General features: G+C 37.9%; 2 protein-coding genes, 2 long non-coding RNA genes and 1 pseudogene across 6 annotated transcripts; 3 read left to right on the forward strand and 2 right to left on the reverse strand.

Annotated features, from left to right (window-relative positions):
- Nucleotides 1-584: 584 nt before the first annotated feature.
- On the reverse strand, nucleotides 585-5076 carry LOC148724173 (uncharacterized). The gene is made up of 3 exons (XR_015991546.1): nucleotides 3589-5076; nucleotides 2742-2864; nucleotides 585-2446 (listed from the first exon to the last, which is right to left on the reverse strand). It is a non-coding gene; the product is annotated as an uncharacterized LOC148724173 (long non-coding RNA).
- Nucleotides 4410-5748, forward strand: LOC148724174 (uncharacterized). Its single transcript, XR_015991553.1, has 2 exons — nucleotides 4410-4480; nucleotides 5072-5748. It is a non-coding gene; the product is annotated as an uncharacterized LOC148724174 (long non-coding RNA).
- A 1663-nt stretch (nucleotides 5749-7411) lies between these two features.
- On the forward strand, nucleotides 7412-9336 carry LOC148724175 (uncharacterized). The gene has a single exon (XM_088732670.1). It carries the CDS (start codon nucleotides 7464-7466, stop codon nucleotides 8580-8582), a length of 1119 nt encoding a protein of 372 aa, XP_088588796.1. The 5' UTR covers nucleotides 7412-7463; the 3' UTR covers nucleotides 8583-9336.
- A 2805-nt stretch (nucleotides 9337-12141) lies between these two features.
- Nucleotides 12142-14878, forward strand: LOC148724176 (uncharacterized). Of its 2 annotated transcripts, none has more exons than XM_088732709.1 (4): nucleotides 12142-12545; nucleotides 12647-12764; nucleotides 13037-13113; nucleotides 13318-14878. In XM_088732709.1, exons 1-4 carry the CDS (start codon nucleotides 12484-12486, stop codon nucleotides 13409-13411), a joined length of 351 nt encoding a protein of 116 aa, XP_088588835.1. In that variant the 5' UTR covers nucleotides 12142-12483; the 3' UTR covers nucleotides 13412-14878. The 2 variants fall into 2 exon arrangements, with proteins under 2 accessions (XP_088588835.1, XP_088588836.1); XM_088732710.1 differs by having other exon boundaries at nucleotides 12465-12545; nucleotides 12652-12764.
- On the reverse strand, nucleotides 14875-21739 carry LOC148724177 (uncharacterized; annotated as a pseudogene). Its single transcript, XR_015991537.1, has 10 exons — nucleotides 20327-21739; nucleotides 19818-20051; nucleotides 19562-19670; nucleotides 19017-19120; nucleotides 18678-18793; nucleotides 18442-18515; nucleotides 17702-17976; nucleotides 17302-17600; nucleotides 15173-15289; nucleotides 14875-14955 (listed from the first exon to the last, which is right to left on the reverse strand). The product of XR_015991537.1 is annotated as an uncharacterized LOC148724177 (transcript).
- Nucleotides 21740-21841: the final 102 nt, after the last annotated feature.

The raw sequence follows: 21841 nt of genomic DNA on the forward strand, positions 1-21841 counted from the left end.
CCACGTGACTTAAAATTTTTAATAGAAATGTAAATACAAGAATGGGATGCACCTGTTTAGATCTGGAACTGCCCCTCTTCTGGCTTCATTCCAAGATTCCTGATTTTATAATCAGCCTACGGGCTTGTATTTTAAGGTTATTTCATACCAATTAGTGCGAATAATTATTCATTTGAATCTTGGACTGTGATGTTATTACAGTAGGTACCTAAAACTTGGCCGGTAAGGGGTGTTTCATTGCAAATTATAACATAACCAAAGTAAAGCGCGCGCGCTCTGATTGGTCAATTCAGCGTCCACCATTTGCCCATGAGTGTACGCTGCTGACGTGAGCAAATGCAAAGATTAGTAAGATTTTTTAAATAAAAGAAAACTCTTTTGCTACAATGTATCAATGTTATATTATAAAACAAATGGTAAACGCCATAGGGTACAGTATTGAGTTATGGATGCACTTGGGAGGTTTGCTAAGCACTCAAGAAGCTAGAGTCTTACGCTTCTTTCATGCTTAGCAATCTCCCGCGTGCATCCATAACTCATTAGTGTACACTGTGGTGTTTGCCAAGAGTTCTCAATAAAATATCTAGGTATTATAATAGATTCTAATTTATCATGGAAAAGTCATGTAAGCTATATTGCTAAAAAGATTAAGCGAAATATTGGGATTTTTTCTAAACTTCGTTATTATGTGAATTTAGACATTCTGGTTAAGCTATATTATGCCTCAATATATCCCTTCTTAAACTATGGTTTAATCTCTTGTGGTAACACCTATTCTTCAACTACCCAGCCTTTGTTCATTTTACAAAAGAAAGCAATGCGAGTGATTACTTTCTCTAAATTCCATGAGCATTCTAGTCCAAACTTCAAACACCTGTATATTGTTAAACTGCCTGATCTTGTTTTTCTTAGTATTGCAGTTTTTATGCATAAATTTCACAATAGACGCTTACCAGTTGCGTTTGATACTTTCTTCACGCAAGTTAATAAAAGACATAATTATAATACAAGAATTGCCTCAAATATGTCCTATACCTTACCTTAAGTAAGAACAAATTATGGAATATTCAATATAAGTTTTAAGGGCCCCAAAGTATTGAACTCAATTACTGAAAATTTGAAAACCCTCTCTATCTCAAACTTTAAGGACTCAGTAATATGTGATCTTGTCAAAGATTATTAGTTGCTTCTTTTCTCATAAGCAGTTATGTTGTTTTCAAAATTACCTGTAAATTAGTCTTTTGTTAAATTCTGTCACCTTTCCATATCTTCATGTTTTCTATTTATATGCAAATTTCATTATTTCAGACTTTCTTCCTAGCTTAGATAGCATTTTTCCTCTTCTCTCCCTTTCTTTTTATATATATATTTTCTTTTTACGTGTGTATTTGTACTTCAGTTTTTTGCTGACCTATAATTTATAATTTATTTTTATTTAATACTGAAGTCAACTGGCTGCCTGGCTCCGTTAGCCATTATGGTTATTCCAGGCAGCCAGTACTCTAACTTATTCTTTTTAATATTCTCTTTGTTGTAAATTTTTCTGAGCAAGAGTGAGTACAAATAAAGATTGTTGTTGTTGTTGTTAAATATATACCTAATCTTCGACGAATACGCTTTTAAACCGCCAATCGCCGAGCTATTAGAAAAATATTTGGAGACATTTGAAAGTGTTGCCTCGTACGTAATAATCAATTGCATCGATCGACTGCGTCTCCGTCCTCGCTCGAATAAATATGATATATAGTAGTATACTATTAAATAAATATAAGAAAATCCAGTGTTCATCGTGTTAAAACATCGAGTCAGGGTGAATCCTAAAATTCTCTTTTTCTATTCTCCTTTCTTCTGTGAATGGGTGTGCACTAGGAATTTGGAAACATTAAGACAACTCCATCTACGGCTTCTTTGTAGGTTTAAAGAGAAGAAGGTCGACCCTTTGCTAAATCTGGATTATCATACAATAATGTACACCTATAAGAACCTATTTTTACTTTGCAAATTTCTTTATGAGTTAATTTAAACTTTTGATGTCTGGCCAGTTCTTGGTCAGTACATGGAAACATTCTAAATCAGGCGCAAGTGAAACGTGGCATACGTTGCTTTTTTTCCTAAGACTCTGCTCCGTGATGGTTATTTAAAACAACACTTGCAGGCTCTCTTTTCTTTTTCTTCTCCCAGTCTCTAGCCGTTCCTCGTTTTACCGAATATCGATTATGTGCACTGAGTGAGAGCCTAATACTGGCTACAGCTTAGTGACAGGAGTAAGATTCACGAGACTTTTAAGTCAATTTGTTTCTTGTAATGTATCTCCTTTTTTTGCAACGTCTTTGCATTTCTGTGAGTGTTATCAAAATGAATATAATAAGCAATCCAGTAATGGCCACTAAGCAGATGATCCCCACAGGACCAGCAACCTCTGATGTTACTGGTGGCGATTCAGGACCTGGAACAGAAAGAAGAGATATAATATATAGTTAATAAGGAAAAAAATGGAGAAAGATGAATGCCAAATTATTTAGAGTGGACCGTTACTGAGTGAGTTATGTCAGGTTGCTTTTTTAGAGAAACTTATATCAATAGACGTTTCGTAAGTCATAAAAAAAGGACTCACTCTTCTCTTCATCCTTAACAAAAAAGCCAGTTTTCATTTCTCAGAGATCGGTAAGTGTGAGGACATACATTCTCTAACAAGTTTACGGCAGTTCAAAGGGGGGTTAACATAAATTGATTAAATTTACCTCTCTGCGTTGTTGGGAAATCGAGATCGTCAGAATCCTCAACTCTGAGAGTGATTTTCGTGCTGTCTTTGCCTGCTTGGTTATGAGCTTCACACAGGTAAACTTCCCCATGATGTCACTTGCCTTTAGAGAAATGAAATAAAGAGCTTGGTTTTCCAATAGTTTTCCCCTGTTTTGTCATGTTATGTTTGGTGTGGTGTGGGAAATCCACTTGCATGGCATTTTATCATCAGTGGATCACCATTCCTCACGGAGATGTTTGTTTGTTGAGGAGTGTAGATTTTAGGTGGATGTGATAGAAAAAGAAATAAAAACCATTTTCAATATAAACAATTGATCTGTGTTTTACTTGATCAAATAAATTACTAAATAAATCCTTGTCTATACTCAATGAGTATCAACTCACAACAGTTTCCATTGTAGCAGTTGAGCCACCTCGGGCATCAGTTAAACATATCTTTTCCTTTTAAGTTATAGACTGTTAATGTATTCTACGAACTTCCTTCCACCCCTAATTGTTTATGATTGTGGCAAAAAGAGAGTCAAAAAGGTTCCTGGGATATTAATTCCACCTCTTGATAGGGTTAACGAGACACATCACATCCAGCGTGAAATTGTGAATTATGTTACGATGGTTTTTTACCAAAGAAATTATTTACGCTACCACGGATAAATTTTCCCGTCATTCTGCCGTTGTCAGTTATCCTCTTCACTTGTTCCCAGGAAAAATTAGATCATGGTTAAAAGGTATAAAACATTTAGAGATTTGTTTAATATGTGAGAAATTTTTGTCAGTCCTTTATGTTTGAAGATGATTTAGTGTTTACGACACTCGAGGACTTATTACCTTCAAGACGAAGCTTGACATTATCCGTTAAGGGGGCTGGACTCAGGCCAAACTCCGGACTTGAACTCCGGACTTGAACGCCATAGTCATTTTCATCGTCTTTATCCAAATGATGTAAAGTAACTGCCACTTGCAAGAGAGACATGTCAAAGTTACAGCTTATCTTTTTCTCGTAGTTTCTCTTATTAGTTCTCCACCGGTGCTGTTGATGAGGAGAAGTTTTTTTTTGGAGGAATCCAGGATACTTCCTGCCGGACACCGAAAACCACCTCATTGATAGAATTGTTCCATGTCTCTGTGGGCCGCACCTCAAACTTCCAGAACAGAGTTGCATTTCCTTTTCCCTTGCTAATCAAGGGGTTTTCAGGGCAAGATACAATCTTTGGAAATCTTGCATGGCAGGGTACTGCGTTGCAAGTGTTGGAAGAAAGAGTCTCGTGTTAAGTGAGTTTAAGTTATGCGTGGTCTACAGCATTTGCGATAAATTAAATTAAACCTCCGTAAAGAACGGTCTCCTGGAAGGAAAATACTACTTACTAACTCAGTGCTTTACGAAACAACTAATATACTGTAATAGTCAGAGTGGCTAATTGAATGAGCAAACCGATTAAGTCATTATGAAACCCCCGTCAAATCTACTGAATTGCATCACTCTGGCCGTGCATTGAGTGCCCTACTATCCCGATTGTAAGCCGGTCTGTTCAGTCTCAAAATATTGAGAAGGCAATATTTACCAATTAGCTGATGAAATGTCAATACGCTTTTCTGAGAATTTGACCTTCAAAGCCTAATCATATTCATGACAATAAATTTCGAGGAGACGGCGCTGTTTCTGATGTTAGATCACGCGAAACTCATCTCTGGAAAGATATTCATCAGTTCGAATAAAAATGTGTGTATGGGTTTTCTTGTTCAGTTTCAACGAACTTAGATGCAATGACATTGTTATTGCGAGGAAGATTTCAGCAGTTAATCATGGAGCTGAAGCTTCCTAAAGGGTGTCTGCTTTCGAAAGTTAGTAATACCGTGACAGGGGCGTAGCCTGGATTTTTCAAAGGGGAGGTCACAGAGGCTACTCGCCATTTACATTGCTGCTCTTCTGCGTGTATGAGCGGGCTCAGTCGTATTATCGCGGCATGAAGGCCCATATTAACTAAATACAAGAGCCGCTGACTCACAAAAATAAAATTTCAATGGCCAAGATATTGTCATGGCGTTTTCGCCACCTGAATATTGTATGTGTTCTCTTTTGGAAGAGTGATCTGTGCAGTTGGTACATACCTCCAATGCCACTTCCTTTGTTCTTTGAGGAAAAAGTGCATTCTTAGTGATCTTGAGTTAAGACCACAATTAAGTGATACAATTAATGAACTAGAGGTGGAATTAAAATTTCATATGAAGTGATTAATTTAGGTGTACTAACGTACAATCCTGTTGAAGCTTTTCACTGTTTCTTAGGTTCTGTATTTTTTTTTTTTTTCAGGGAGTGAGGAATCTGCTATTTTTCCTGCCAAGACTTGTTCCCACAAGGGCACTGAAAGCTTTCTCAATGGCACATCATAGGTTGGCAGATGATGAGATGGCAGATCTTGTCAGTTAGTGCTTTTGTTGTACTACCAATGTGTATGTAAAATTGTTACCCTGTATGATTTGAAGCTTTGGATGAAGTCAACAGATTAATATGTATTTCTGTAAAATCAATACTGTCTGTCAGCTTCATAGGGAGATTTCCACAAATAACATTGTTTGTATATATGAAACGAAATTTACACTGATCCATGAAAATAAAAAATTTCACAATACATATACAAAAAAAAAAAAAGAAAGAAAAAGACCAACTACAGAGAATAACCAAAAGTGCTAACCTCATTATAGTAATGCTTGATACAGACAGTTATTTTTTGTTGCCTTTATAGAGTGCTGGAAACACAAACTATTACGTATTCATTATTATTGTTTGAATTATTTCTCTGAAATTCCCATTTATTGTGACAGTAACATGATTGTAGAAAGCTTTCTCAATGGCATTTTGTAAGTTGGCAGGTGAAAAAGTGGCACATCTTGTAAATCAGTGCTTTCAAGTGACAGAAGTCTTTCTTTTACCCATTCTTTAATTGCATACCAATGCTTTTGATTAATAAAGCTATTTATTCAGTTTAATTGTAAATGACAGTTTGTTAGGATTTATTGTGACTTGATTTTTGGAGACATGAGCTATAGAACACATTAATTATATTGTAGACAATTTGTTCGGCCGAAGTCAAAATAATTTGTTAGTTTTGTGCAATATATGTTCGCAGGGTTTATGAAAACAATAAAATGTTATGTCTGTGGTAGGCAGAGGCCTGGCACTTTTGTTTGTCCGATTAGTTGTTTTAGTAAGGGTGGATTACATGAGCCGAGTTCACCGTTTGCTAGGATGGCATTATGTGGGCAGGCCAGCCTGACTCATGTAATCAGCCTCTAAGTGGATGACTGGCAGGCCTGTGGCCTGAATTATTATTTCCCTCGGATTTCTAGCAAAGGTAAATAGATCAACCACATTTAATTCCAGTTTCATTTACATTAAATTTTATTCTGAATACAGTTGAACCCAGTAAATGGGCCACCCTCAGGGAACTGGCAAATGGCCACTAAATAAGGGTTTTTACTTCTTTTTTTGTTAGATCCCAATGCAAATCTATAGCAAATGAACAGCTTTGCTCAATAAGCAAGGTAAATGTAAAGCAAGTGTCAAATTTACGTCACATTTGTATGGAATTTTGTCAGGAACAAATACTTGAGTTTAGCTTCAGTTTATAGCTATTGCAAATTTAGTTCAAGCACACTTCTTTTTCAGCTTGAGGATAGTGTTTCAGAAGAAGACATTTCATTCCCAGCAGACAAGATGGATCACAGAAAGCTAATGGTATCATATGTAGGATAGTGAAATAAGAAAACATTACAATCTGTCCCTTGCGAGGATTCGAACCTCCTGCAGTCAGCCCAGAGAAGGTGATCCCAGCTGGGAGGAGAGTTTCGTGCGCTCCTCTCAGTGCTTGTCTATTTTCGCGTCCTGAGGAGAGGTGCAGTGCAGATTGCCCATACTTTGTTCTTACCCTCTGGTACCTCGGCAATGATATACCCGTATCGTTTTTATTTTTATGCTTTATGATTTTTTTTTATTTTCATTGATTGATACGAGCACTGAGCCGTTAAATAGGTCTCAAACCCGGAGGCTAGTGACAAGTCGGTTCTCGGCTGTAACCACCAGAGGACTGTGTCTGTGTTAAAGCGGGGATTTACTTTTCTCTTTTCTCCGGCACCCTTGACATTCAAAGTCAAAAGAATACAAAAAGACTAAAGACAGGTTGGAGAGTATCTGCTTTTTAACTGAACAACATTAAAAAATAATGGCATTTGCAGAACGGAATGGTGACTGGAGCTTAACTTGAGAGGGGCCACGAGAACTAATTGTTTATATCATATCAGTCAAAAATCAATTATCTCAGAAAAATTGCGCATCACATTATCAGCTGGAAGACAAAAAAAAGTAAGAGCTGGGTCAATATTCATAAGGAACATCTGCTCTATCAGCTGGGCAGAGGAAGAAATTTGCGTGGACCTTTGTGATGATTCAAACCTCAATTTATTTAACATCGCTACCAAGCGTTCTTATAGCAGAGCAGAAAGACAAACTTCTGGGTGGACGCATGTGAGGATTCAAACCTCAGGCTTTTCAATCAATATTCCTGGAAAGGAGAAAGATTGTAGGCCTTACATTTAATTGGTGACTTTCACCCACGTGACACCACACTTGACAACGGTTGCTAACCGCCATCTTTGTGCCCCTTCAAAGGTAAACAATGATAGTAGATGGAGAAGAAGTGTGAGATATGGTGCATTGTATAGTCGTTGGTTGCGGTTCTAAAAGCGAAAAACATCAAAGAAAATTTCATTGTATACCGAAGATTGTTTCAAATCAAGGAGAAGAACACGAAGAGCTAACCAGAGAGCGAAGAACTCGTTGGATTTCTGCAGTTAGTCGAGGCGATACTAAGGAAAAGAGAGTGCTCGAGAGCGAACGCGTTTGCAGTCTACACTTTGTTTCAGGCAAAGCCGCTGCTGTTTGGGACAAATACAATGTTGACTGGGTGCCAACTGTAAACCTAGGCAAGCCGAAAGATTTACAGAGAAGCAAGGAGAAAGATCTACAAAGAGAAGCAGTGGAATGTAGGGCCGAACGAGCAAAAGATCGAAGGAAACGTTCTTTGGAGCGCCAAGAAATGGAAGCGGCTAAGAAAAGAAAGGAGCTAGATAAAAGCGGATCAATTGTTCAGAAAATTGATTCTTGTATTGACGATTCATCTACTGGTAAGTTACTTTGCTCTGAGCCTTCTTGCAGTAAAGATTTTTATGATGGCGAATGTGAGACGGTCGGGGAGACAACCTTACATATGGTCGAAAACTCAACGTCCACAGAGGACTTTGAAATAGTTTGCGAAGGCTCATCAAATACCGACACACAGATTGATGAATTCAACTACATGTTTACAAGCTCTGTTTATCGAGCTCCAGACGAAGGATTTTTTGATTCTTCGGATAAAATCCGTTTTTATACTGGATTACCCTCCTATGAAGTACTTATGGTAGTGTTTGAACATGTAGCTCCCCACGTTGCACGAAAACATGGCTCTACAATCTTAAGTAGCTTCCAAGAATTTGTTATGGTTTTAATGAAGCTTCGTTTGGATATGCCATTCCAAGATTTAGCATACCGCTTTGTTGTGTCCCTTTCAAGTGTTTCAAGGATATTTACTTCCTGGATAGTTGCCATGGACTCCAGACTTTCTTGTTTTATTTATTGGCCTAATAGAGACCAGTTATGGAAAACCATGCCAACGTGTTTTCAGTACACATTCGGACAAAAAGTGACTGTGATAATAGACTGCTTTGAAGTTTTTATTGAAAAGCCATCGAATCTACTGGCTCGAGCTCAAACATTCAGCTCATAGAAGCACCACAATACCATCAAGGTACTCATAGGTATAACACCCCAAGGAACAATATCATTTGTTTCTCAAGCTTGGGGTGGACGAACATCAGATAAGTTCATTGCAGAGAACTGTGGTATTTTAGACAAGCTAGTTCCTGGAGACACAGTAATAGCAGATAGAGGTTTCACGATTTCTGAAAGCGTGGGATTAAAAAGTGGGAAGCTTGTCATTCCTGCTTTTACAAAAGGAAAGGCCCAACTAGATCCAGTTGATGTAGAAAGATCAAGAGGAATAGCTAGTGTCAGGATTCACGTTGAGAGAGTGATAGGGTTGCTGCGACGAAAGTATACCATATTGGAAGGTACACTACCTACAAAATTTTTAAGTAGCACACAGAGCCAGGAACCTCTAATTGACTGTATATTAAGAGTTTGTTCAGCCCTTGTCAATTGTTGCCCATGTATAGTACCATTAGATTGACTTGACAATGAAAGCAATGATTGGAGGACAAGATACTCATATATTCATTTTTTTAATACAAATCCTTGTTTGCTAATGTTATGATTAAATTACTGTCAAATAAAAATAAATGTGTGTGTTTTAATGAACTGACTGAACAAATGTCTTAAACATGTATTTGTAATATATAAGATTTACTAATTGTTCCGAAACTAAAGGGGGAAGTGACAATAAGTACATTTATTGCAAAGAAGCTACGGCATATTTATGTTTTCACCTAATTAGTACAAGTACTGTACCTAGATATACATGTGGACATTACTATCAAAACTCTATATTGACTGAACATGTGTTTAACAATAATTTGTACACTTGTGTCAAATGCAACGTAGAATTACAATATGTGACAATTGTTTTCCTACTATTCTGTATGGCAACCAAACATCAGAAAAAAATCACAAGACATTCTTGCCTTTGCAGTAAGTGGCACAATGTTATAAATTAGCTATTGTTATTAGCTCTGTTACTAAATAAATGGAAACATGCTTATCCTGCCACTTTTGAAACAAGCTAACAAATGGGAGCGCATTCTTGGAACATCAAAAGTAACATGGCTGGGGTTTGTAGCAAAAGCTAGACATGTTGCAAAGGCAACAGAAAACACACCACAATCACTGCCATTATTTTGTTGCTGCACAGGTAAAGAATTAAGACTGATCAAATTCCCACCTAGTAGGTCATTTGTCTGTTCCTCAATCTCTTGGCAAATGGCATGATGAAATAAGCTATCATAGAGGTTAACTATGCCAGGGGTACATCCTATTGAGCTTACACAAACCCAGTGATCACTTCCAGTGTCTAAGATTTGAATAAATTCACCAGACTCTACATCGAAGTTTCTAACTCTACCCAAAATTGGGCGCTGAAAACCCCCAATTGATTGATTTTATTGTTTTATGAGGACATGAGCATGCTGAATAATGTCCCCAGTAAGCCATCCAGTAGGATCTTTGATAATGTTATAGTCTGAGCTGTCTAACCTCTTAAGAGCACTGAATTTGTTGATAGAGCCAGTTGACACTTTCGTAATCTCAATATCACTGTCATCATCATCATTATCGTCTGATAAGTTTGAAGCAACAGGTGACTCAGGTAATGAAGAAGCAGAAGTGGTAGTAGTGGTTTTCTTTCCACTGCAATCAGGACACAACCAGGTTGTTTTGGAATTGTTAGGCAGTCTTTTCAATCCCAAGCACCACAAATGAAAAAAATGCCTATTTTTACAGGTAGTGTTGTGGCACTCAACCAGCCTATCTATAGTGGATGCCTTGCCATTACAAACACAAATAGTATTATATTTCATTGCAGCTTGATGGATTGTAGATTGCACTTTTTGGTTTGAGGCTTTCTTTCCTTTCTGATACTGTGAAAGCTTACAGCAATGAGGACAGTACCATTTCTTAGGTATCGACACATTATCTAAAGCCAAACATGTTTTATGGAATTTTCCATAAGGACAATCAACATTACTGCAGGGTATTACTCCATCACTATGGCTCCCTCGACAAAAGCAAATCGCATTCTCATCAGGCACTCTGTCAGGCTGATCACACCTTCTAGTGTACCACCTTCCAAGCATCTCTGGAAGGATACAAATTCTCCAGAAAACTTCAAGCTTTGACAACACATTCTTTGAGTGTTCTGTGTCAGGGTTTATTCGGTCACAAACAATTTGAGAATTTCCTTGTGAATCTCATGAGGGGACGCAAATCATCTGCACTGCAAGTATCCCGGAAAGTCCCATACATTTTCTTAGACTAAAAGTCTAAGAAAATGTATGGGGCTTTTTGAGCGCTCCAGGCAGCTTTCCTGTAAAGCGTCATAATCTTGTTGCTGCTGACATCGATGTGACAGATAATTGCTTCTACAGTGTTTTCTTTGCCGGCTTATATTGTCATCAAGTTTCAATAAGACGGCTCTCATTTTTCACGAGAACAACAAAGTTTTTGTAAATTACGAAATCGGATGCGCGTACTGTTTCAAGTAATTCGCTCTTCTTGCTTGGGAATACATTAATAAAATGTCGGCGGACCTTGAGACCTCCACTAAGCTGGAAATACCAAATAAACGGGAGGTAAAATAGCGAAAAAATACCCCCAAGGAAAAACGTAAACAAAGTAGAGAATGGAGAAAGCGAAAGCAACAGCAGAAGAAGGCGGGTAATCTGGCTTAAGTTCTGCCTGGCTTAAGTTCTGCCTGGCATCAATGGTGGACCAAATGTGGCTAATGCAAACTTGATAGATAAAAAATCATTTTGTCCAAATCTGGATACAAAACAGGTAGGCAACGAAAGCGGACTTATCATGCTTAAGGCTAATTCTAAAGAAGAAATGGAAAGTGATGTGAAGCGACCACGATTAACAACAGTTTTAGATGTAAATTATTCAAGATCAGCAACAATGCTTCGGAGGGCGCTTGGAGACGATGCAAGACGCAGGCGGGCTCAATATTCAAGGCCGTTTTTGGCACAGACAACTTTTAAACGTATTAGTAGTCAGAAAAATATCCATTTGAAGAGTCATCACGAGACTCAGGTAAACAGAAGTTCAAATATTCGAAAAGGCTGGTTGTTATGGAGTGACGTCATAAACCGGCTAAGTGTATTTGCTGCCTTATGTTTAGTTTTGCATGCTGGTTTTGTGGTGTATCAGAACTCATTTCTGCTTGGCAGGAAAATGACATATAATACCGTTAAATTTCATTAAAGATCCCGCAAAGTGCCTGAGTTTGATTTTGCAGCTTACAGTGGTTGGTGGAAGATGCATTTAAAGTTAAATTTCCCGTAGGTACTAAAAGTTGGAATCACCTGAAACCACCGATGAAACCACCTGAAACCCCCAAGGAAACCATCTGAAATTACCTGAAAATATCTCGAAACAATTTAAAACAACATGAAAGCACCTAAAAAATTACGGGTGACATCAGAAAATAAGTGTTAACAATCAAGTTTATCCACAAGGAGCCCGGCTTACGGATATCGTATATAATGCCCTACAGTAAAGAATAGGCACCACCAACAGGTCTTCAAGGAAACATTCCAATTGTTCTTTTTGAAAACACACTCAATTAGCTCTACGAATGGCTGGGAGTTGCACGGGAATATGCGAATTCATTTCTTGACAAAGCACTTGCGTGACAATAACAACATGGGATCGCGAATGCAAAGAAGAAACTGTTTTAAATCGAAAGAAATACGTGAAGTTTTATCAACGGGATCATACAAATTATATATGAAAAAGCCCAGAAGATTTTCACATGGAAATTTTGAACATTGTGTTTCTTTTTAATCAGAGACGAATTTATAGCGTGACCTAGAATTTTACTGACTTTGTTATTGCAAAAGTGAAATACATGTGGATTTTTTGCAAGGTATTTTACTGCAAATGACAGAATATAGCTGATGAATGGTGGCTTTCACTTCCACTGCTCAAGTAAATTTCAGGTGGTTTCAGACGGTTTCAGGTGATTCCAACTTTTAGTACCTACGTTAAATTTCCAGGTTATTTTATTACTGTCTGCCAATCTTGACTCTTCATATTTTTGCAATGTTTTTATGTTACAAGTCTAGCCATGTTATGCTACTCAAGCAAAAAGGTGGTGATGCTAACAAATATATCAACGAACTTTGCAAGCGAGGCCGAATTGGACACAGAGTGCTGTGTATTCTGCAAAGTTATTAAGGTAGGTTATACCTGCAATTGCTAAATGACATGCATCATAGCAGAATTCTACAGACAAAACATTTTCAGGTTACCGGTATTTGTGATGCAATTTATTTGTAATCAATTAGTGACAGCTTTCTTGACTTTATGGAAAGGCAGAAATCTGTCCACAAACATGAACATGTTTTATCTGTGGTGAACAGTGATTATATATCTACAAATAGTAGTGAATATTATATGACTTTAGCCAAGTTAATTCATTATTAAGTCGTACGTGCACTTTGTTGATAGGAATGTGCCTGTCCTGATGTTCCTCGTGGGGAAGCCTTTGCTGAGTGTTTCCCAAAGGGCAAAGCAAATATTGGGGGGTAGGTACAACTCTGCATTTCCGTATTGACATGCATAAAAACGTGCAGCTTGCAGTATGGTAATTCACTTTCTATTTGGAACCCATGTCTTTAAATCTCACTTGGGATACTCAGTTTGACAGACAGTTATCAGCAGAAATATGGTAGGTTTGGATTATAAAGGTGGAAACTAAATTCACTGTTTTTTTTTTCTGTCTGTTTCAGATGGACAGGGTTAAGAGATGACTTCCTCTATCCCCTTGAAGAGGAACCATGTGATATCAATTTGTGTGCTCTGCATGCAATGTATAACATTTGAATTTTTAAATTGTGTGCACCCATTGTAGTATGGCACAGTCAACATTGTTTTCTTTTAAAGAAATCTATTTTCTTGAAGTTTAATCCTGTGATAATAATCTTTTGTTTAGTGTTGCCTGATCACTTCTGAGATATTTATTTATTTGTCATATTTCTTTGATTAATATAGCATTCAGCGTAATGCCAGAGGGCTTCTGGGATATATAGCAAACTTAGTTTTTCATTCATGGTTAATAGAGGGAAATGTTGTCTTTCCTTTCTGGTTCACCCAGGTTGAATTCCTGGCATTCAATGTAATGCCTAAGTGCTTCAGGGATATATAACATACTTAGCTTTTCATTCATGGTTAATATAGCGAAGTGTTGTCTATCCTTTCTGGTTCACCCAGGCTGAAGTCCTGGCATTCACAGTAATGCCGGAGCACTTCTGGGTATAACATACTTAGCTTTTCTCTCATGGTCAGTATAGGGAAGTGTTGTATATACTTTTTGGTTCACCCTGGCTGAAGTCCTGGCATTCAGTGTAATGCCTGAGTGCTTCTGGGATATATAACATACTTATTTTTTCATTCATGGTCAATCTTGGGAAGTTTTGTGTATCCTTTCTGGTTCACTCAGGCTGAAGTCCTGGCATTCATTGTAATGCCTGAGTGCTTCTGGGATATAAAACATACTTAGATTTTCATTCATGATTAATATAGGGAAGTGTTGTCTATCCTTTCTGGTTCACCCAGGCTGAAGTCCTGGCATTCAGAGTAATGCCTGAACACTTCTAGGACACATGACATACTTAGTTTTTCATTCACGAATATTATAGGGAAGTGTTGTCTATCCTTTGTGGTTCACCCAGGCTGAAGTCCTGACATTCAGTGTAATGCCTGAGCGCTTCTGGGATATATAACATACTTAGTTTTTCATTCATGGTCAATCTTGGGAAGTGTTGTCTATCCTTTTAGGTTTACACAGGCTGAAGTCCTGGTATTTAGTGTAACTAATGCCTGATTGCTTCAGGGATATATAACATACTTAGCTTCTCAGTCATGGTTAATATAGGGAAGTGCTGTCTATCTTTTCTGGTTCACCCAGGCTGAAGTCCTGATATTAAGAGTAATGCCTTAGTGCTTCTGGAATACATAACATACTTAGTTTCTTTGACAATCACGGGGTAATCTAGGTAATTGTTGCCTATCCTTACTGGTTCACCCAGGTAGAAGTCCTGGCATTCATTGTAATGCCTTAGCGCTACTGGGATATATAACACACTTAGGTTTTCATTCATGGTTAATATAGGGAAGTGTTTTCTATCCTTTCTGGTTCACTCAGGCTGAAGTCCTGGCATTCAGAGTAATACCTAAGCGCTTCTGGGATATATAGTGTGAAGAAATTCTTGTGACTCAAACTGTTCTGCTCTTTGAGCTCTTCACCTATCTACAGCAGAGCGACAATAATAAATGGTCATTTGAGACAAATTTGAAAAACAGTTTCATTTACTGCTAGAAGGCGCCCTGCAAACCGCGACGGGAAGAGAACTTCAAAACACAAAATGCTGCGAAAAAAAAAAAAAAAATCAATGAATAAGTCAAGGCAAAACAAAAGCTGGTACATTTTTTTGCAAAGCTAGATCATGAAATTTCTGATGCGACGTTTTCGTAGGACGTAAACACACGACGACGACTGATTTCCTGAAAAACTGGGCAATACGAGATAACATGAATTATGCAACAACACGAAATAACGCGCACAGCCTCAAGTAATCTATATACCGTATTTCCTTGAATAGGCGCCCACCCCTCGGCCATCCAAACTTCAAATGCGCTGGAATTTTTCTTGTTGACGAAGGGGCGTCTCTGGGTGTGCCACCTTAAAGTACAGCCTAATGACTATGATCATATAAAGACTTTAAAAATACAGAATTGCTGGGTTATACTGCACTTTTGGGTGTACCACCTGAAAGTACAGCCTAATGACTATGATCATATAAAGACTTTAAAAATACAGAATTGCTGGGTTATACTGCACTTTTGGGTGTACCACCTGAAAGTACAGCGTATTGACTATGATCAGAGAAAGAGTGTAAAAGTAGAAAAAAATGCTAGGTTGAACTGCACTTTTGGGTGTGCCACATTAAAATACAGACTACTGACTATGATCATATAAAGAATTTAAAAATACAGAAATGCTGGGTTATACTGCACTTTTGGGTGTGCCACCTTAAAGTACAGCCTATTGACTACAACCATAGAAAGAGGGAAAAAGTACAAAAAATGCTGAGTTACACTGCACTTTTGGGTGTGCCACCTTAACGTACAGACTACTGACTGCAATCATATAAAGAGTTTAAAAATAGAGAAATACTGGGTTATACAGCACTTTTGGGTGTGCCACTTTAAAGTACAGCCTTTTGACTACAATCCTAGACAGAGTGTAAAAATACAAAAATGCTGGGTTATACTGCACTTTTTGGTGTGCCACCTTAAAGTGCAGCCTATTGAATATGATCATAGAAAGAGTGTAAAAATACAATAATGCTGGGTTACACTGCACTTTTGGGTGTGCCACCTTAAAGTACAGACTACTGACTACGATCATATAAAGAGTTTAAAAATACAGAATTGCTGGGCTATACTGCACTCTTGGGTGTGCTACCTTAAAGTACAGTCTTAAATTGACTACGATCATAGAAAGACTGTAAAAATACAAAAATGCTGGGTTATACTGCACTTTTGGGTGTGCCACCTTAAAGTACAGCCTATTGACTATGATCAGAAAAAGAGTGTAAAAGTACAAAAAATGCTGGGTTAAACTGCACTTTTGGGTGTGCCACCTTAAAGTACAGACTACTGACTACAATCATATAAAGAATTTAAAAATACAGAATTGCTGGGTTATACTGCACTTTTGGGTGTGCCACCTTAAAGTACAGCTTATTGACTATGATCAGAGAAAGAGTGCAGAAGTACAAAAAATGCTGGGTTAAACTGCACTTTTGGGTGTGCCACCTTAAAGTACAGACTAGACTACGATCATATAAAGAATTTAAAAATACAGAAATGCTGGGTTATACTGCACTTTTGGGTGTGCCACCTTAAAGTACAGCCTACTGACTACAATCATAGAAAGAGTGTAAAAGTACAAAAAATGCTGGGTTACACTGCACTTTTGGGTGTGCCACCTTAACGTACAGACTACTGACTGCAATCATATAAAGAGTTTAAAAATAGAGAAATGCTGGGTTATACAGCACTTTTGGGTGTGCCACCTTAAAGTACAGCCTTTTGACTACGATCCTGGAAAGAGTGTAAAATTACAAAAATGCTGGGTTATACTGCACTTTTGGGTGTGCCACCTTAAAGTACAGCCTATTGAATATGATCATAGAAAGAGTGTAAAAATACAATAATGCTGGGTTACACTGCACTTTTGGGTGGGCCACCTTTAAGTACAGACTACTGACTACGATCATATAAAGAGTTTAAAAATACAGAATTGCTGGGTTATACTGCACTCTTGGGTGTGCCACCTTAAAGTACAGCCTATTGACTATGATCATTGAAAGAGTGTAAAATAAAAAAATGCTGGGTTATTCTGCACTTTTGGGTGTGCCACCTTAAAGTACAGTCTACTGACTACAATCATAGAAAGAGTGTAAAAATACAAAAATACTGGGTTATACTGTACTTTTGGGTGTGCCACCTTAAAGTACAGTCTACTAGTTAAGATCATAGAAAGAGTGTAAAAATACAAAAATGCTGTGTTATACTGCACTTTAGGGTGTGCCACCTCAAGTACAGACTTCTACATATAATTAATAGGAAAGGTAATAAATACTAAATACTAAATAAGAAAGGTAACTAGTGCATACTGTGAAATTGAAAAGGAAGCAAGTACTTACAAATGGTGCCCATTTCAAAAGCGCTCTCTGACGAAACATCTGGGCGCTGCACAATAAAAACCACACCTCATAACTTAAAGAAAAATAAACAAGAACTGTTGAACCACAAGTGAAGGTACTTGCCAATGCCACCTCTGGTATCAAAGACTTACATCAACACGGGACTGACAAAATGTAACAGTTAAGAAAAAAATTTTTAGCTGTGTTTACATCTGTCTAGTTAAGCTTCAACTTGTCCTGCGGAAGGGAGAATCCCACAATCTCTTCAAGGTTTTAAAGAATTTCAAATGCTGTTGGACCTGAAATGTGTTTTATCACAATGGGAAAAATAATAGATATACCCACAAAGTGAATCAATTGTAAAATACACACAAAGCCAATAATTTGACCACTCACGCACCCGACATAGAGCTAACATGAATATTCTGCTTTGAAATAGCAGACTCCTGACCACTCTTCTTCTTCACAGAAATTCTATCACCATGAAAAGACTCTGGGCCAAAGCACTTCAGGGCTTGATTGGCTTCTGGAAGTGAACCAATCTTGTAGGCAATCAGACCGATGGATGCAAGCAACTGCTCTGTATTGCACATCTCCATATGTAGTGCACACAACTGAATGCTAGTAAACTATTCATCGAGGAGAAAAAGGAGACCATCCCGGATTCCAGTTGATCTGCAAATTATGGATAACAATGGTGCATTTACAATAATTAAATTGTGAATGGGTACCCCAAGAGGAGCAGGGATGGTGTAGTGGTGAGAACAATCGCCTCCCACCACTGTGGCCCGGGTTCAATTCCCGAACCTGGCGTCACGTGTGGGTTGAGTTTGTTGGTTCTCATCCTTGCTCCGCGGGTTTTTCTCTGGGTCCTCCAGTTTTCCTCCCTCGGCAAAAACCAACGTTTCAAGTTGTGTCCCCAATTAGCTTCAAGCTAAATACCCCTGACACTATTAAAGTTTATTATTATTATTTATAGATAAAAATAAATAGTCTTACGAATATCATGGCAATAAATAAATGGCGGAAGGTGGCTGCTCTTACCAATGCATCAACTTTGCTACCCAAAAGGCCTCAAGCACTTCCTACATAAGCCTGTGTATTATATAATGATCATGAAAGGCTAAACTTAAAGTATACCAGCCTATGTTACACTTGCTTCGTAGGCATTCTAGGCAGGTTTCATCTGGGGCCACTTCATGACATTTGCAACCCTAATGGGAAATGAAATTACCTCAAAATAAATTAATATTATCTTACAAAGTTTTGTGGTTGCATTATTAGTCTAGAGAAGACTGTAGCTTGTGTATTGTAACTGATGAACTTCAACTAAAAAATGCTCATTGATCCACATGTACACCAACACGAATACTAACCCTGATTGCATTGCATATAAAGCAGAATTCTACATCTACCCCTCGACCACCAAGTTGAAAATCAAGATCCCCTTTCTTTACCAAAAGAAGGATCAGTGTTTTGTAGTCCAATGAAACTAAGATATGACAAAAAACAACAACAATAAAGAATTATGATAAGATATACCCCTGGTACATGTAGAAAATTACTTATTGTTTAAAATAATGGTCACTGATAATGAAAAAAAAAACCCTCAATTAAGTTTCTAAAAAGAAAGTCAGCATCTTCCCTTTTAAAAAGATTAAGGTTAATGTTCTTGCAAATAACCTTTATGTAACAAAATGATAGGAACATCTTACCATCAAATTCTACATTGAACTTCATGCCATCAACAAAAATTCCTTGGTTCTTGATGATTCTCTTTTGTTCATTTAGATCCTTTAAAAGTACCTTCAGGCTTTCCCTATCAAAATAACATTAGGCATGAAGACAACCGATGAAACTTGTTGTTTATTCAGAGCATATGTTGGGGTAATGTTCTTATAATGCAAAAGGATTTGCAGTTTTTTTCCTCTTCCTGTAATTCATAATATGTGGGTATTTATTTTATTTTATTCGTGTGTGTGTGTGTGTGTGTGTGTGTGTGTGTGTGTGTGTGTGTGTGTGTGTGTGTGTGTGTATTTATGTGTATTACATTTGTCAGATCTTAGAGCCAGTACTGGAAATTGAGTCAACAATACAACTATGAACCCTGTAACATATGTTCTATAAAACTATAAGCTTTCAGTAAGGAAAACTTCATAAGAAAGTGTCTCTACTGTGCAAATTAAAAACTTTGTAACCAAGTCAAGCAAAGGAGAAGAAGTATTTTAGTGACATAAAATAATAGAAATTAATGATGAACCTGTTTTCTTTACAATTGGCAATGGCCAGTGGGTAAACTGACTCTGCACTCAGTATGTTGTAAACAGGGTTAAGACGGGGAACCAGACCTACCAACACCTGATTTCTACCTGATCATAAAAAAATAATAATAGAAATGGTTAATTTCATTCTCACTCATGGGAACAAAAATTATGCACAACCACACACTTAATCTGAGATAAGGTATTGTTTTATAATTTATGGCAGCAGACTTAAACCTGACAGTCAGTATTTACCCCAAAAGGGTCTTCCATCTATCTTCATGAGAAGTTTGAGAGTTGGTGAGCACACATTATGCAGCCTTTGTTGCAGACAATCAACTCCGAAACAGGAAACAAATCCACCTGATAACCTTGTAAAGGAGAAGGCACCTTTTTCACATCCATGTATTCTTTACAAACTCCAAAGATCACTTTTTTGGCTGCCTTCATTTGGTTAAGGTTCAACAATATTGGTGTGTCAGAGGATTTCTAAAACGGAAGCCAAAGAAAGAAAGCAAAAGAAAAATTAAAAGAACAAAATTAACATGAAAAATACATCTGATATAACTGAGGTTTAAAAAAATTAGCTATTATCATAGTAATAGTAAATAATAATGAGACTTGCACTTCTTCTACCAATTTCAAGCATTAAATTTGTTACTGTGGAACTGCTTCCTAGTTGGGATAAATTAAATCTGAGTGCAGACATATCCTTTCCAAAAGAAGCCTCTTAAGATTGATAACTAATAACAGACTTTACTTACCCCTGTCCTTCCAAGTTTGGTGATATTGATTACAGCTTGCCAAGTATTACCAGATACCCTTGCCTTGGTCTTGAAATATAAGAGCACCCAATCTGGAACTAGGAGGCTTTCCACGTATAAGGAAAATTGTTTCATCATCAACAAGCTCTTCCACCGTCTGTTTAACTCCTTTCTTTAGGGCCACATCCTCCACAATGTCATTTACAATAGCCTTGGCCTCAGGATCGCCAAATGCACACATGCTGGAAAGCACCGTTGATAAATTTTCTCGGCTCCTTTCACAGATGCCTTGTGCATCTTAATTGGAGAACGCGGCTCCCCCTTTTCTTAATAAGGAAAGACTTTTCGGTTCTGTCCTCGTGTACCGGTTCACAAGAGCCAATACAAAAGACCGAACAATACACAATAGCTAACCGATGACTCCTAAACAAAGAAAGAACAATGGTAATTCCCTCGTCAACCAGTACAGCAGGACAGAACCGTCTTTTCTGGGGTCTCCAAATCATTCCTTTCAGAAATCTCCTTTAGATTAGGAGAACTAAGACTGCCACTGTTTGGAGGAGTCAAATGAACCGAGACAGGCATTTCTTTCGTACTAGGCGGAGTGTTGAATTGAGGGGTCATTGTAAGGCGCCGAGCTGCACGTGGTCGCTCGCAATTCAAGTCGTTGCCGTCTCCCTTGAGGGAACTCAAATCCAAGCCATTCAAAAATTCTTTTAACTTTATAAATCGCGGCGGATCCTCCCTCTTCAGAACCTCTTTTTTTCCTCAGAATAACCGATACAAGCCCAAAAGACGAGCAAACAACTTCAAATGCGCTGGAATATTTCTTGTTGACGAAGGGGCACCGATTGAGAAGCCGAAGTTTGTCGCTTTTAATTCGGCAGAAATCTTCTGGAAAAGTCGTCACGATCGGCGATCGCTTAAAATATTGCAGAGGAGTAATTCCACAAAATTCTGTCGTGAGCACATACCTGCCTAGTAATTATGCTCGCTCAATGCATCACTGACGACGCGAGAGAAGGTCGAAAAACCTTTCCTCTGCGCCATTTTTGGGTTTTTGGGGAAAATAACTAAGAAAACTACATGCACTACAAAGCAATCTGGGAAAAAAAAAAAGAACATTGTCCAGATCCAAAAAACAGACACTGTCCAGATCCAACCGAAAGGGGCGCTAACGATATTAACCATGCAAACGCTGACATAAAAACCACATATTTAATTGGATTAGAACGCCTGGGGAGTTTGATGTGTACTTCCAGTGCAGACCATTTGCGTCCCCTCATGTGTAATGAGAAAACCTGCAATAATTACCTTGGGTCTAGTTAAAGCTTTTCCTTTGACTTAAGTTTTTTCGGTGGTAGTTCATGACGAGGTTTGCCCACTGAAAACATTTCTGCAAATTCGGCTAGGGGGAACTGAGTTCCCTCTGAAGATCAAAAATTCGCCCCACACCATGATAGAGGCCTTGCATGGGAAGTCTCGGTAAATACTTTTTTTAGAATTTCCCAGTGC

Source organism: Stylophora pistillata, chromosome 9 (genome assembly GCF_964205215.1).
Source record: "Stylophora pistillata chromosome 9, jaStyPist1.2, whole genome shotgun sequence".
NCBI classification, from domain to species: Eukaryota; Metazoa; Cnidaria; class Anthozoa; order Scleractinia; family Pocilloporidae; genus Stylophora; species Stylophora pistillata.